We start from the raw sequence: 15,730 nt of genomic DNA, 5'->3' as shown, positions 1-15,730 counted from the left end.
ACTTTGTCTGGCACTACAGAAAAACAAGCTCTGCAAGTTAGACTGCTGCTGGACAACTTTAAAACTCTTCCTGTTGTATTCATACCCATAAACTTTGCTTTGCAAAATCAAAAAAAAAAGTATCCATAAGGTAATTAATTACATATTGTCTGAGATTTAAATGTTGCATATTGGTGAATTTATATTGTAGTACAACTACACTAGAGTGACTTATGCTTGTCTATATGCTGTATTATGTTTCCAGCAATATATCGTCCTGACCTGAACCTTTAGTGTCAAAAAAAATGGAGGACATGTGGGGACATTTCTCAGCAGTCAAATTGTGGGTGGGGTGGAGGAGGGTGCAGGGGGCAGGTAGGCAACCCGAGGTCCTCTGTGTGTGTGTGTGTGTGTGTGTGTGTGTGTGTGTGTGTGTGTGTGTGTGTGTGTGTGTGTGTGTGTGTGTGTGCGCGCGCGCGCTACACGGTGAGCATCAGTGAGAGAGGAGCGCTCAGCAGGCTGCTGTTGGACGCACGTACACACACCGCAGGCGCTGCGCTCCATCCAACAGAGATCACGATGAGAGGCTGCTCCAGCCGCACCAAGCTCACGCAGAACCAGGACACGGCGGGTAAGACACGTCGCTTTGACGGCTTAAGTAGACCGTGTGCTTGGGGGGGTGTTTAATAATTAGATGATGCATCTTTAAACCGGATGACAGAGGGTCTCGAAGTCCCGTTGCGGTGTCAGTGTGTTGAGCTGTCACCGTCGAGACCTTTACCCCACATAACAATAACGAGCGACGATACTTGATTTTATTATAGCGCCATGCAGCCTCGCGGAGGGAGAAGAGTCAGGCGGATGTTGTTGAAGCTGCTGCCGAAACAAACAAAACAAAACAATGCAATGCTTTGAGAAGACTGAAGCGGAACTCTTCGGTTTCTTTTCGGTTATTATTCATATTTTCATTTCCCATACACTGATCGTGCTGGAGATGCTGCTGATGGTTGAGGGGTTTGCGTTTTCTGGCGGATTATGTATTGTGTACTTGTGATTTTTATGAGTGTACAGATTGTACAAGGGTGCTATGAAACAAATAAAAAAATAATATAAAAAAGTAGTGTTGGTTCTTGAGCCGAAGCGGGCTCTGATTGTCTCTTTTCTGAGTGCGACGTTCAGATACTATATTGGGGAATGACTAGTCCACCGGGCTAAAAGCTGCAGGCAGCAGTCAGAGCTGCAGCTGTTGTGTCGAGGAGGAGCTTTCCGAGCAGTTTCCTCTTCCAGAGTAAAGTATGCGAGACACGTTTGAAAACTGTGTGACATTTTATCCCGCACACTGCACATGTGAATGACTGTCTGCTGCTGTTTACACGCTTTATGCAGATAAGATACGCTACATGTTTGTATGTTTTTTTTAAAATTATTATTTTAATCTGCACTGCAGTGTGTTTTTAGCCCGAAAAAGCTTAAAAAATAACCCCAGCATAAGCTAGTGTGCCATTTATGTGTGGACCTGATGAACCTGAAATGTATTATAGGCTATAGTCGCAGTCAGGGAATTTCAGAGAGTAGGAGCGATTTAATTAGAAAACCTTCAATCTCATCACATTTAGGTCACAGGCCCTGTTGCTCTGAAGACTGACTCAAGCTTAATATAACAGTGAATCAGATAGTCCAGGACGGGGTCCCCACACAATCAGGCACATCTGCACATCAATTCAATGCACAACACACCAAAGTCCTGTCTTGGTAAGGCCGAGAGTGTTCAGTTTTTGTGGACACTGTAAGTGTGGCTTTACTCTGACAGTGTGGCTTGACTCTGACAGCTGAGATGGACAGAATATTAGAGCCACCCTGATAGAAATCAGATACACATTACATCTGTAAAAATTTTGGGCCAAGGCTGTTAGGCTGGATTGCTTTACAGGTGTGTTTTATACACTGGTAGTTTAAGAGGCTGGGTCAACACACAGACAGAGAAAGAAGGAGAGTAATGCTGCCATCTGGTGGCCACTGTCACCTCATGAACCTTTAATGCGCCCTTCGATAAGAAGAGATCAAATATAGTTTAAAACATTTGTCACTATTGATGGCTGATCTGTGAAAACGTGCAGTATCAAGAGTTTGTGTCGCATTATTATCACAATATATATTTTTTCAGATAAAATATTTTGACTTCAGTTTAGGAGATCTCTTAATTAATGGCTAATATGCTTTGTGAATACAATAATGCTTTTGAGTATCTCTACTTGTTTTTGTTCCTCACTTGTTGGATCTCAGCTTAACTGTAAGGAGGAATATTTCATTACTATAACTCTTTTTACTAGGCCGCCTAATAAATACTGAACCAGGTCAGCTAAGATTAAAGTTGCTATGCTGGACATTATGTGAAGTCACAAAATAACGAAATAAACATACGAACCAGTAAGAACAGTTAAGGTTTAATTTGTCCCACTACAGCGAGCGAGTAAGGGATCTGAACCAAGCACAATCCTTACACTGGTGAGAGGAGGTGAATAAAAGCAGGCGTGGGTGGACCACGCTAGACACTGTTGCAAATGAAGATGAAGATGATTATTTGGGGCATAGCAGCCAAGAAGGAGTCAGATCCTATCTTTGGATGACCAGAAACAGGACTCAAAGTAACTGAGTTTATATAGTCCTGCTGCCCCAAGAGGCTAAAATAATAATTAATTGGCTAATTGGCTAAGTAACTCATGACAGTAGACCTGTTTCACTGCAGGCAGACACTAGCGTTACTAGACACACTGACATCTATTTTGTGAAAGATGGTTTATATTAAACGTTGCATCACTCCTACTCCATCTACTGTCGCCCAATTTTGCTGTTGTGAAAACAAATAAGTCTAAAACTTCGTGTTTCCCGCTCGACAGTTTTCCTTGTTGCTCGAAAGCAGCTTTGAATAGCTCGTGTTGTCTGGACCTTACTGTCACTTACGGTAACGCAGAAGACGCGCTGCCCCCGTATTGTGGTCATTACGGGCACTCGTCGATTTTCATTGTGGCCAGACTGGAGCACGTGACGTAACAGCTCTGCGAGAGAGAGAGAGAGAGAGAGAGAGCTCGCGCGCTCGCGACCGGGTCATCTCCATCACCACCGCAGAGCAGCGCGGATGAAACACCGGTCTCAGTCAGAGCAGCATCAGGGGAAAAGGCCCCGTGTCCCCGCTGCGGCCTCCTCCACTTCAGCGCCAGACGAAATGGAGAACAACACGCCGCCCAAACCGCGGGAACTCACCCAAAACCCCCTGAAGAAGATCTGGATGCCGTGTAAAAATGGCCTTCCCGAAAAGCACATTTCTCAAAGAAAGGGTGCGTATGACGACGTGGCGTCACTTGCTAGCATCTTTTTTCTATTTCACCGATAGCGGTTGATTTTGTAACACCACTTCTATCGTTTCTTTCGTCTGAGGTTTAATGTGTGCGAATGTGACCGGGAGCGCTGAGTTAATTCAAAAAAACAAAACATGCTAGCCTTGTACCTAAACCCGTCGTGACGGGCTAGCTAACGTTACTGTTCGCACGGTACTGCTCGCGTGGCTGCTTCTGGCTATACGGCTCAGTTATGTAAGGACTCGCGTGGTGATCGCCGCAGACGATGGCTGATGCTAGAGGAGGGAGGACCGATGCTCGAGGTGTCCACCTCACCGTCACCGTGTGCCAAGTTCCCCGCGATCATGTGAGCGATTAGCCCTCCTGCCCGTGTGGCCATTGTCTCCTCACTGTGACCTGACTTGAGAAAGTTCAGGAAAAAAAAAGAAGTTGTTTTTCGTTAAGTCAATAACGCATCACAGCTGTGTGGGTGCATGCACCAGGACAGACTGCGGAGCCCTCCTCTGATGGTGCAGTCCCTCCTCCACATACTCTTAAAGAAAGGGAATGTTAAAACATGGACATTGTCTTCAAAGGAACATGAAAACTGTGTCGCCCCCTGACCCAGTCATCTGAGTGTGGAAACCATAGCTGTTGGCTCTCTCTAGACTCGTTTCACAACATCTCGGGCCCTGCCAGTCGGGTGTCGGTGACCTCTGCTCGTGGCTGACTATATTCTCAGAGTGCAGTGATGTGACTTTGTCTTCGTGGCGGATAGCACTGGATTACACACCCATATCAATATGGACTAATATTTAGGTTAATATTGACTCTTATACATGATGTAACGTGCAAAATAGTGTACAGGCAGATTTTGGAAAATGATGGAGTCACATTCAGTGCTACATTTTTACATACACTGAAATTGCTTTTACATCCTTCATTGCATAATGTGCAATGAGCGTGTGACTTAAGCTTTCTCTCCCCTCTCCTTCTGTCTTTGCAGTATGTATGACCAACTGTCCCACCCTGATTGTCACAGTGGGTCTTCCTGCCAGGGGGAAGACCTACATCTCCAAGAAGCTGACCCGCTATCTCAACTGGATCGGAGTGCCCACCAGAGGTATGACTTCTTGGACTTGAATTATTAGTTTTGCAGGTGCATCAAGGCTTAAGAATAATGGGAATGGATTGAAGAGGTGAATCTTAAGTTTCAAGTGTCCTTGCCTCCGTCTTTCCCATAGAGTTCAATGTTGGGCAGTACAGGAGAGAGTGTGTGAAGATCTACAAGTCCTTTGAGTTCTTCCGTCCAGACAACGAGGAGGGGTTAAAGATCAGACGGTAAGAGGCCTCGGACTGCGTTGAAAATGTATTTAACCACCAACCATGAGACATTTTAAACATACATTATCTTTGATCTTTACAGCCAATGTGCCTCGGCAGCACTGAATGATGTGCGACAGTATCTCACTGAAGATGGAGGCCAAGTGGCGGTGGGTCAAATGCTAAATGCTGTTTTTGGTTTCGAAGGTTCAGGCGGGTCAAACATGATGTGCAATGCTTAAAAAAAGCCTATTCCATTTTTGTTTCGTCTACGTTTAAACAGGTTTTTGATGCAACGAACACCACCAGAGAAAGACGGGAAACCATTATCCAGTTTGCCGAGCAGAACAGCTTCAAGGTAACTTCTGGGTCACCGTGGTGGGAGGACATGCCGCATAAGTTGGTGCCCTAGAAAACCAGTAGGAGTAGAACAGACGTTTCCGTTCAAATCAACGTAGCAGGACCGGTAGCCGGTTAACTTCCTTATCTACTCAACAATCTTTACAGCAAGTCACTGACTCCCTCAGTGAAGTTTTGCAGTAATGACTCAAAGGAGCTGTGGGTAAGAGAGCAAGAGTAAATACAAATGTAACTTAATGCTTCATCCACATACCTTGTATCTCCAGATGAGCGACAACTTTGTTTGGCTCCTTTTCTGTAAGTGTAGCACTAAATCCAAGTGGAATTACCACGCTAACTAGCAGACAGTTGGCTATTAATTATCTTGCTAATTAAGCCGCCTTTAGAGATTACGCTGGTTAGTGGCCAGCGGTCCCTCCGCCTCACTCCCTGTCGCTCAGTAGAAAGACATGCATCCAAACATCCCGCTCCTATTCTATTTCTATGATTGACGTTCCTTACTGAGTTTGACTTGTTCCTCGTCCTCTTTTCTCAGGTGTTCTTCGTGGAGTCTGTGTGTGAAGACCCAGATGTCATACAGGAGAACATAGTGGTAAGTGAACAACTACATTTCTTTACTTTTTTTTAACTTCCGTCCAAGTTAACGGCTCCTCTCCGCTGTTTCTCTGTTCAGCAAGTGAAGCTGGGGAGCCCCGACTACACCAACTGCAACACGGAGGAGGCGGCTGAGGATTTCATGAAGAGGATCAAGTGTTACGAAAACTCCTATGAGCCGCTGGACGAAGTCCTGGACAGGTGAGGGGAATGCTGCATCTGAGTGTGTTAAAGATGTCCTGGCGGTGGGAGGATATGGGGTCAACTAGCTTAGCAAATGAGCATTTTCAAATATACATGAGAAATGTAATCGACATGAAGCTTTTCTTGTGCTTAAAAAATAATTATGTTTAAGAAAAGGTAAATACAGCAAAACTTGCTCACACAGATACAGGGACATTTTTCAAAATGAGTTATATTAGTTTATTAAGTTTATCTTCCAAAGATTGTAATGACATTAAGATTGTAGGATGGTCCTTTATTTCAGTAATCATTTGTTTATCAAGTAAGGTCAGGAGTAAACAGTTTCCTGCCTTGGCATAGTATAAATATTAATAACATAATATCATAGAAGTGAGATTTTAATATTTTTTGGCATGTTCATGTCTTACAATTGATACCATCATCCTTTGTATAGTTTGTTTTTATATAGAGTTTAATTTGTATTCCTGAACAACAAATGATACTGGACTTCTCCAACTGTCCACTGGTTAGGCTCAGCCGGTGTTAAACACGAGGCATAACGTGTGTGTTCTCCTCGCAGGGATCTCTCCTTCATTAAAATCATGGACGTGGGCCAGCGCTACTTGGTCAACAGGGTCTTGGACCACGTCCAGAGCCGGATAGTTTACTACCTCATGAATATTCACATCACGCCGCGCTCCATCTATCTGTGCCGCCATGGTGAGAGCGAGCTCAACGTCAACGGCAGAATTGGTGGAGACTCTGGCCTCACACCTCGAGGGAAAGAGGTATATCTGACTTTTTATCAGTATCTTTAAAAAAATATTTCTCTACAGAGGTAATACAAAATGTTTTTCCTTCTCCACGCAGTTTTCCAAGAAGCTGAGTCAGTTCATCCAGGCTCAAGGCATCAGTGACCTGAAGGTGTGGACCAGCCAGATGAAGAGAACCATCCAGACAGCCGAGGCTCTCTCTGTGCCCTATGAACAGTGGAAGGTCCTGAACGAGATTGATGCCGTGAGTACTGCGTTCACGACTGCTAAGCCAGCGCATCTGTCTTCTTGCATGTGTGCGACATCAACAAAGAGTCATCTGTGTGTGATGCGATTTCAGGGCGTGTGTGAGGAGATGATGTATGAGGAGATTCAGGATCACTTTCCTCTGGAGTTCGCACTGAGGGACCAGGACAAATACCGCTATCGGTACCCAAAAGGAGAGGTCAGTGGCTACACTTTCACTAGATGTGTTTTGTCTAATGACGGGATGTTGTTATGTAACTGACAGTGTGTTTTTTTGTATTGTAACATTGAAGCATGCTTGTGAACAGTGTCTCTGTTTTTGAATTCCCGGCACTTGTCAAAGCAGAGTATGTCCTCTCTTTTGTGAAAAGTAGGACACACACAAACTCTCTCATAGAAACTCACACGTCATGACAAACACAATAAAACTGTGTTGACGTGGCTTATGGCCACTTACTCTCTGCTAATGAGCTTCAACTTGGACAAGCAGCAGCCTCTTAGAGTGATTTGGCTTAACACTAGATTACAGTAAACAAAGTGTGTGTATGTGTGTGCACGTGTGTGTGTCAGTCATAATTTGGCGTCAGGTTGTTTACTGTGTCTGAAAGCCCGCTGGGCTGTTCTCACCTTAAGTCCATCCCATTACCTCACCATTAACCCAACACTGGGAGATGGATGTGGGCATTAGGCGGACAGGGCTTTGGAGAATCTTGTTAAAGATACTGTCAGTCTCGGCGGCCTTTATGGATTTTTTTCACCCGCTGAAAGGTCAATCTGTTTAAGAGATTGATTATTCAGCAGATCGTGAGAAAAAATGGATTGTTTGGACATTTTAATTTACTGATTTACGACTTTCTGTGTTTTATTTATTCATTTTATTTTGACTTTATTTGGAAGGGTCTTGGTGTCCTTCTGTAGTAGAAAACAAATAGATGTTGATAGAGCGGTCTTTAGCGCATAACAATGAATCTGTGATTAAATCGTACTTTGCGCCGCCCTGTTTGGCCTCGTTTCCCATCTCTTCTGACTCAGTCGTACGAGGACATGGTGCAGCGGTTGGAGCCCGTCATCATGGAGCTGGAGCGGCAAGAGAACGTGCTGGTCATCTGTCACCAGGCCGTCATGCGCTGCCTGTTGGCTTATTTCTTGGACAAGACAGCAGGTTAGACCTCCAATGTATTTGTATTTAAAATATATAAAAAATAGAGCAGAAATGTTACATGCATCAAATCACTGAACCGAAACCCCCCCAAAAAAGGCCAGAAATCAGTCACCATCATTCATGCGGTTCACTTTCCTCCCACTACTGCTGCTAATGCGGATTAGCTTGTTTATAATTAGCACTAATTAGAATTAGTGCTCTGTGGCTAGAACAGATGTTTATGCTTGTTGAACAGGCATTTTGAAAAAATGACTTTTCTACTTGCAAAGATTTCATTGCACTTACAGCAACAAACATGTTTGTTAACTTTTGCAACATCTTCACATTCCCATCTTCCTGTCCTGTCCTTAACATATTTACTCTTGAAGATCAAACATGGTTGATCAAAAGAAGCTTTGGGTGGAAATGATGTTCAGGGATGAGAGCTCTTTCCTTGTCTTCACACAGAGGAGCTGCCCTACCTGAAATGCCCGCTGCACACTGTGCTGAAGCTAACGCCAGTGGCCTACGGTAAGACTGCTCTACTATTGGCATACATTCCACATAATGCATATATTTATTTTTCTAATAGACAGAAAGAGGAAGAGGGCCGCCTTAACTAATACAAACAAATTTTCTGTCTGCATGCTCAGGCTGTAAAGTGGAGTCCATCAGCTTAAACGTGGATGCAGTCAACACACACAGGGAAAGGCCAGAGGTGGGTATATTGTGACACGCACACACACACTGAGCCACTTTGTGAAAGTGTAGATGACTCACAGACGGGTTGGTCCGGCTTGCATCAAACGGTTTGTTGATCATAACCTGCCGTTGGAAGCCCAGTCGAATGTTTACACTGGTTGCACCATCTAGGCTTAAGCCGCCTTCTCGCTAAAACCAAGTTTAAATCTTAGTCCTAGTCAGGAGCAGGAGCAAGTCAAAATACCAAGTCGGAACAATCACTTGTTGCCTCATGGCCTTAGCCAGTTATGAGGCAAAACTATTTCCAAAAAGTAATCTCTTTTCCCCCTCTGAATGCCGTGAAACTGGAATTATTAAGGAGAAAGCTATCTGTGCAGGAGGTGGTGAACATGTGACCGGAGAAGGCAGAGTCTGTGGCCTCACTCAGGCGTTCACTGCAGCCGTTTTACTCACAAATTATAGACTCACCTAAATATGATACATCAGAAGTACGGCGGGTCGACCACACCAGCTGGATCACCATGAAAAAAATATCCTCCAACATTATCTCTACAGAAACTCTATTTAAACATGTCAGTGAAACATGTGATGGAGTTAAAAATGGAGATGGAGATAAAAATATTGAGCAGATTTCGATTGATTTGAGTTGGCTTATATATTTTTGTACAATTTGAAAGCTGCTTATCGGATAGTTATGGCTCATGAGCACAAATCATTATGTTGTCATGCTATCTTTAACTGTAGCTACATTCATCTTTATATCTCGATAAGATTTCCTTTTCCTATCGTCCTCCATGAGAAAGTTAACATCAACGTAGTTATGACTCGGCTTAAGTTCAGTTGGTCCAACAACCACCGTGAAGTCTGTTATGAAGACAGACATAGCCGTTAGGATCAGGCGTAGTAAAGACTAGTTGGTGCAACCAGGTGCCGCAGCCCACATGTGATACTTCACCGCCGTCACAGGTCCCTCTGATGGCAGTTTTCCTTTTTGATATCAGTGGTGTGAAATAATAATGCGTTCATAGCAGATTTATGTCACGGATCCCTGCCTGAATTATGTTTTATCGGGACGACAACAATGACTGACGCTCCTATTGCTTCACCGTTCGTGTGTTCACGCCTCCGTGTAGATCACCTTAGTCTCAGTGAAATATACCTGATATAATACTAATGTTGGCTTTGGCTGCACGTTTTATGACGGTGAATGTATTTACCTTTTTAGCGGAACAAAGTAAGATGATGCAAAGCTTAGACAATCAATACATTCAGGATAATTTATTTTTAGCTGAGAAAATGTCAGCTTTTTCTAAGAAAAGCAAGTCTGCAATGGTTTGATTTCTTCTTGATTTGCATTGCTGACACATCAGTGACAGACACACTGGTGGCGCAGGCGGACACACAAACACACCTCTAAGCGTGTGTGTGCAGTGGATTTAGTATCTCCGATGTGTTTTCATCCCTCCCCGTCTTTGTGTGCTTTTTTTCCTATCGAACAGAACGTAGAAGTGTCGCGGATGTCAGAGGAGGCTTTGCTCACAGTGCCAGCTCACCAATGAGGCCGTTACCGCACCCCCACCCTCCTTTACCCTTCTTTACGCACACTGTACCTGGCAAACTCGGCTGCTTCTAGTCTTCCTTTTGATTGAATCACCCTCCACTTGTGTTTTAAGACATAATGATGATGACAATGATGATGGTGGTGGTAATTGACTGGAATCCAGTTTCTAATTTTGACACAGATCTTGTGTCTTGAGCACGTTCTCCCATTTTTGGAGAATGAATGACAAGCCGATGAAGGGTTCTGAACCGATGCTCTGATCCCAATTGTGAAGCGTTGGAATTCGAGCAGCTATTTTGTGATTTAGTGATTAAGTTTGTTTTCTTATAGATTTTGCCTGTTGAACTGATTTTACGATATTAACTTGTCGAGGTCGTCTCACTTCATGTTTCTGTTGGTAGAAGTCAGGACACTAGTTTTAGTTTGACAGAGTTGCACAACACAAAACAAAGTTGTGCCTTTTTATATTTTGCACATAAAAAAAATCAACTCTTGTTTATTTTCTTATCAAATGTCCTCTATTGCAGTTTGCCTCTCATTTTAGGATGTTTAAAACTGTCTAATGAAGGTCCTCCAAGAATATTCATTGTTTAGTTTTTGTTTAATGTGAAGAATATTACCATATAACACATAGGAGGAAGTATTTCTGTTATGTTTCTAAATAAACTCAACTCAACCATATCACGTATCCTTATCCCACCCTTCTTGTGCCTCATTTTAGAAAATCTGACACTGAAATGGCATTTCTCTTCAATATCTTAAAAGTTAGGATTATGGGTTAAACTCTTTACCTCGAATCAAGGTCCTGGAAGGTATCTCCTATGATAATGTATGCTGAGACTGCTGAGCTGGATATTTCTTACTCCTAATACTCGGAGATCAGAAGTGGCAGACGACTTCCTTCCTGTTCGTATGATCACACAAGCGGCGCCCTTCCTGCTTTCTCTGCATATAAATGAATAAGGAAAGTCTTGCACAGCAAAGACTCCACTGTGATGCGTAACAATGTGCTGCCATTCATCACCCTGAACAAAATGCCAGATGTGTCCCGAGCACACAGACAGACAGATTTCTTCCTGCCTCCCTTTTAGAGTGATAACATAACATGCGCTGATACTCACGGCTAATAATACTGGCACTTTGCCAAAAGACATTTTTGGGAAAATTAAAGAGGATCTTGCAATGCCGAAACCGTTTTCCAACAGTTGCTGCCATGTACGATCCAACACAAATGGCTATGAAATGGTAATATTCAAAAAATCATGTAAGTGCAAAGGAACCTAAAGCATCCAGCACAGCTTGAAAAAAGGTCAAATCAGCTGTGGCTAAACTAGGTGTATCAATTTAAATTGTCTTGAAAACCAAGCTACAGCAGTAGTGAGAACAAGTGCAGAAACGACAGATTGTGTGTGTGTGTGTTTAGTTTGATACCCGGTAACTAAATTGCTCTTTTACTCAACTCCCTGTAAATGTGTTGGTACATTGATTCAAAAAGAAAAGGCATCTGACACAGAATCGTTCCTCTTTCCAGAACGTGAACATCCATCGTACAACTCAGGACGCCCTGCAGACCGTCCCCCCTCACCTTTGACGGCAGCCGGACCCCCTCGCCCACTCTCGTGGTTTCTTCACTTTTGCCAAATCTACACCTGACCTGCTGGGTCGATGATGGGCTGCAGACTTCTCCTTTCTCACCTCTTTCTCTCACACGCACACTTGTAAACCTTTTGTGTGTCTTCTCATGACTTGAAGGAGCTCAACCTAAACACACTGTGTGATCATATTTGAAAAAGCTCACGCATGTCACGATTATGTATCGCTCAAACACTCGCAGTAGATTATCGTCTTGTTTGCTCATTCTCAGCGTGTGTTGTTATGCAGCTGTAGAATTACCCCTGAAGGAAAACCTATGAACCATGTGGCCTCATGAAGGTCTTACTGCTGCTATCCTGTGCAATCGTCGTGTTCGTGTAAAGGGTGTCGTCAGTGTTGTGCAATTTGAAGGTCACGAACCTACTTGGTAAACATGAAGCTCACTATTCAGAGTGTGTAGTGATTCAGGGAATGAATAGACTGGCTCATTGTGGTTGTGAAGAACAACTTCAATTTTATACAGACGGGTCAAAATTAAATCGTAGCTTTCTTCTGAGGATTCTACAAAGACATTCAGTGAAATATGAAGATGTTTTGCTGGACACATCTACGCACACACTGTTGGAAAAGCAAAATGCAATCTGACTTTAAAGAAGTTGTCGATTTCAGTCGTGATTGTGTCCCATAAAGATGTGTTTTTTTTGTAAACAGTCTGTCATTATAGGTTAAAGTAATCTTTAGGTTTTAATTAACCCGCCAGTATGTTCTTAATGTGTTTTAAGTCTGTAAAAAGTCAGTAATAAAGAAATGGGCATCACATTTTCTCTGAGCCCAAGTTGATTTATTCTACAACACTGTTTTGTCTTCCTTAACGGTCTAAAAAACTCAAATATTCACACTGGGTTCGTGTGACCGGCCGTAGTACTTCCTCTTCCCCACGGCAGAGATAAACGGTAAGTATATAAAGAGTTGCGGCGAAGTGCTGACTGAAAAACAACTTCCTCAGACAGAACAGAGCTGTTTAAAAAGGTACAGCAGCACAAATATAAATAGGAACACCAAAAAGTATAAACAAGGGACTTTTATTATCTTTCATTTTTTGTGTGGCTTCTTCTTGACAGTCATTTAGTGCCACACAGACTACTTTCAGCAAACATGCCATTCCTGAACAAATAAAATTTGGGAAACTAATTTGAAAACACAACGGCAACGAATGACGCAGACTCGGGTACACAAAAAAAAACTGGCGGTTTATTTGCAACAGCGCGCTCTCGGTGCCCCTGTATTCATGGCTACCAACTTGACTAATACTTTTAAGGACCCGCCTTTGAATTGGGGATTTGTTCTACGTGGCTGAAAAATTAAACCGGTAAATATTTCATTATATACAGTCATTGATATTCATGAGTACAGGGAAATACTCGAAGAGGGTGTAAAAGGTGTCATCGCCGGATTGGTCATGTTCCTCTTATCGCCTCTCTGATTGGCTCGTTTTCCCACTCTTGCGCGGATTGGTCCTTTCGAAGCATCTTCCCAGCTTATGTGGGAACAACGCTGCCATCAGAACTGTGGAAGAGGAGAAAATTCATCATTGTCCATGTAAACATTTCTGTTTTTTGCCATTAGTCTTAAAAACATTAATTGTGTATATATTTATGTAAATGAATTCAAAGCAGAGGGCCCGTTTCTTACGTTCTTGAGGAATTCCTCAGCAACAATACGGGCCCTGGCATTAACGGACAGTTTCATCTCGCTGATCTCCTTGTCGATCTCCTCCATGAAGTGGATGACGTAGTCCACCAGCTTGTGTTTGTACATCTGCTCCGTGTGGAAGTTGGTAATCAAGAAGCTAATATCGTATCCCTGAGATCAGAGCAAGGGAGAAAGAAAAACGTGACATTACATTGTAGTCAAGGGAGTGTGGAGGAAATTTATGACATAGCCCTCTGATGTTTTAGATTTATAAGATGAGCATTGTTCCTGTTTAGTTTTTTATCTTGCTGTTAAATGATTCCTCTTTTTGTCACTTGCAATCTTTAATTATATTATACACAACCCAGATCACCCGTTTATCTCTCTCTCTCTCTCTCTCTCTCTCTCTCTCTCTCTCTCTCTCTCTCTCTCTCTCTCTCTCTCTCTCTCTCTCTCTCTCTCTCTCTCTCTCTCTCTCTCTCTCTCTCTCTCTCTCTCTCTCTCTCTCTCTCTCTCACCTCTACCGGTTTCCTCCTCAGAATGAAGAAGTTCTCCGCTCTCATCATCATGAAGCGCATGAACTTGTGGCAAAGAATCTTCTCAATCTCATCAGCCTGCAGTGAAGAAGTTTGTTTTGTTAAATGCATTTGGACCGTGAAAGGCAATTGGGAAAATGTGCGTTGTGTGTCACTCGTAACCAATAACAGCCCCAACAATCACCTGTTTGACAGCAATGCTGACTCTGACAGAGTTGATGGATCCCTCAATGAGAACCTTCTCCTTTTCATTACGGCTGATCACCACAGGTTGAAGTAGCAGCTCCTTACTGCTCCTGTATCCACAGAGCGAGAAAACATTTTAACGTTTCTTTTGCCGTGTTTCACGGAGACTGCATGGCCCTTAAAGGGACTCGCTGAAAAAGTCCCAACTCTTCTCATCATTTTCAAAAAACACTTGAAAATGGGCTCAGGCAAGTCCCCGCAGGCCAATTTCAAAGCCTCGCTTGTGCTTGTCTTTTTTTTTTACCCTCCTGAATTGTCTTATGCAAGTTTGCACAAGTCTGCACTGGTGTGAAAGCTGCCAGATGGTGTTTAAAAAGAAGAAAAAGAAGAAGAAGCTTTGGGGCAGAAGAAACTGCATATCTGCTAGCTCCAAACACACGCCTTGGACATACCTGACTTCCACCTCCGGCTTGTTGTGACGCTCCACCACCTGAGAGGAGAAGTTCTCCAGACAGAGGGCCGCCTGCAAGGTGGCCCTCACAGCGTTTAAGTAGGGACGCAGAGTCGCAGTCTGAGGAGACAATGCACACAGATCAACATTAAATCATCATGCATTTGGTTAGTTAGAGGTTGGACCAGGTTCATTAGGTAAACTGAATCTCCCGGTCGAGTGAGGGCGACTTGACTAGCGGGGTCAGCCTGTGAGGTCATGTCTGATCAGGAAGCAAAAGAATGTGCTGTATGCAGCGGTGCTCCGTCACACTGCAAGTGTTGCGCCTTTATGTGTTAGAGAAAGAAACCCACGATGGTGGTGATCCATAGTCTCCTGATGTGAACAGTCTGTAGACGTGAGGGTCATTAAAACATGAATGGGCTTTCTTGCGTTAAACGAGAGCGGTGAGCGATGATTGCAGCCCATAAAGGTCATGTAGCTTCTTCTACATCAGTCCGCCTGCCCCTAACAAATACACATCTAGCCCCTTGTCTGCTGACAGCGCTTTAGGGGGTGCTGACTTGAGCAATGATGAGGAAAGGGGCCGGGAGGAAAAGACAGCTCATCGCGATCACTTTAGTTCCTGCAAACCGTTTTAAGGATGCCCGTCCTCTCGTTTCACTACAGCCAAGCAGAAACCCCGACTATGACAAATACGAAGCCAGTTAGCTAATCTCGCCTTAAATGTAGCCACAGTTAGCGAAGACAAATCGCTGATTAATGGATTAATGATCTATATAGATACATTTAGTGCAAGAGACTTACCATTTTCGTGCTGTAAAAGACGGAAGTTCCTCAGCCACGCCTGGGACTCCTCTTCCGTATATCCTACATCGTCTAGTATAGGCAGGGTGCGCTCGTTTTCTACACAGCTCTTGGTTTGAAGAGACGGATTTCTCCGCACCACGGACATGCAAGTGTTTGCGCTTGGTTAACTCCGCCCAGTTGGAGTATGTTTTGTTTAAAACGAACATACCCTACGACGCGACCATTCCGGTATTTGAGCAGGAGACGTGTCGGTTGGCGACCGTTG

At 43.6% G+C, this 15,730-nt stretch overlaps 2 protein-coding genes across 5 annotated transcripts; one reads left to right on the top strand and one right to left on the bottom strand.

Annotated features, from left to right (window-relative positions):
- Positions 1–495: 495 nt before the first annotated feature.
- LOC137795875 (6-phosphofructo-2-kinase/fructose-2,6-bisphosphatase 4-like) lies at positions 496–12,602 on the top strand. Of its 4 annotated transcripts, none has more exons than XM_068593418.1 (14): positions 496–610; positions 4,321–4,437; positions 4,559–4,655; positions 4,741–4,807; positions 4,921–4,995; positions 5,533–5,589; positions 5,671–5,792; positions 6,355–6,562; positions 6,645–6,791; positions 6,888–6,992; positions 7,826–7,955; positions 8,403–8,465; positions 8,588–8,652; positions 11,729–12,602. In XM_068593418.1, the coding sequence occupies exons 1-14, from the start codon at positions 559–561 to the stop codon at positions 11,786–11,788; spliced, it is 1,365 nt and encodes a 454-aa protein (XP_068449519.1). In that variant the 5' UTR covers positions 496–558; the 3' UTR covers positions 11,789–12,602. The 4 variants fall into 4 exon arrangements, with proteins under 4 accessions (XP_068449519.1, XP_068449518.1, XP_068449517.1 ...); XM_068593417.1 differs by lacking the exon at positions 11,729–12,602 and adding an exon at positions 10,136–10,878; XM_068593416.1 differs by lacking the exon at positions 496–610 and adding an exon at positions 3,054–3,314.
- A 254-nt stretch (positions 12,603–12,856) lies between these two features.
- LOC137795878 (actin-related protein 2/3 complex subunit 4-like) lies at positions 12,857–15,604 on the bottom strand. The gene is made up of 6 exons (XM_068593421.1): positions 15,463–15,604; positions 14,657–14,775; positions 14,203–14,314; positions 14,001–14,096; positions 13,483–13,653; positions 12,857–13,356 (listed from the first exon to the last, which is right to left on the bottom strand). The coding sequence occupies exons 1-6, from the start codon at positions 15,463–15,465 to the stop codon at positions 13,351–13,353; spliced, it is 507 nt and encodes a 168-aa protein (XP_068449522.1). The 5' UTR covers positions 15,466–15,604; the 3' UTR covers positions 12,857–13,350.
- Between the last annotated feature and the right edge of the window lie 126 nt (positions 15,605–15,730).

Source organism: Clinocottus analis, unplaced genomic scaffold, assembly GCF_023055335.1.
Source record: "Clinocottus analis isolate CAN_PGR_092001 unplaced genomic scaffold, fCliAna1.0.p SCAF_3, whole genome shotgun sequence".
NCBI lineage: Eukaryota > Metazoa > Chordata > Actinopteri > Perciformes > Cottidae > Clinocottus > Clinocottus analis.
The sequence above is the reverse complement of the archived record's forward strand: the minus strand, read 5'-3'. Positions and strand labels throughout refer to the sequence as shown.

Coding starts and splice junctions, on each gene's coding strand:
- LOC137795875 (XM_068593416.1), top strand. CDS start 3,116: ATGAAACACCGGTCTCAGTCAGAGCAGCATCAGGGGAAAAGGCCCCGT. Junction 4,656..4,740: donor GAGGGGTTAAAGATCAGACG/GTAAGAGGCCTC, acceptor TGATCTTTACAG/CCAATGTGCCTCGGCAGCAC. Junction 5,590..5,670: donor TCATACAGGAGAACATAGTG/GTAAGTGAACAA, acceptor TTCTCTGTTCAG/CAAGTGAAGCTGGGGAGCCC.
- LOC137795878 (XM_068593421.1), bottom strand. Junction 14,315..14,656: donor AAGCCGGAGGTGGAAGTCAG/GTATGTCCAAGG, acceptor CTGTGGATACAG/GAGCAGTAAGGAGCTGCTAC. Junction 13,654..14,000: donor TGAGGAGGAAACCGGTAGAG/GTGAGAGAGAGA, acceptor CTCTGATCTCAG/GGATACGATATTAGCTTCTT.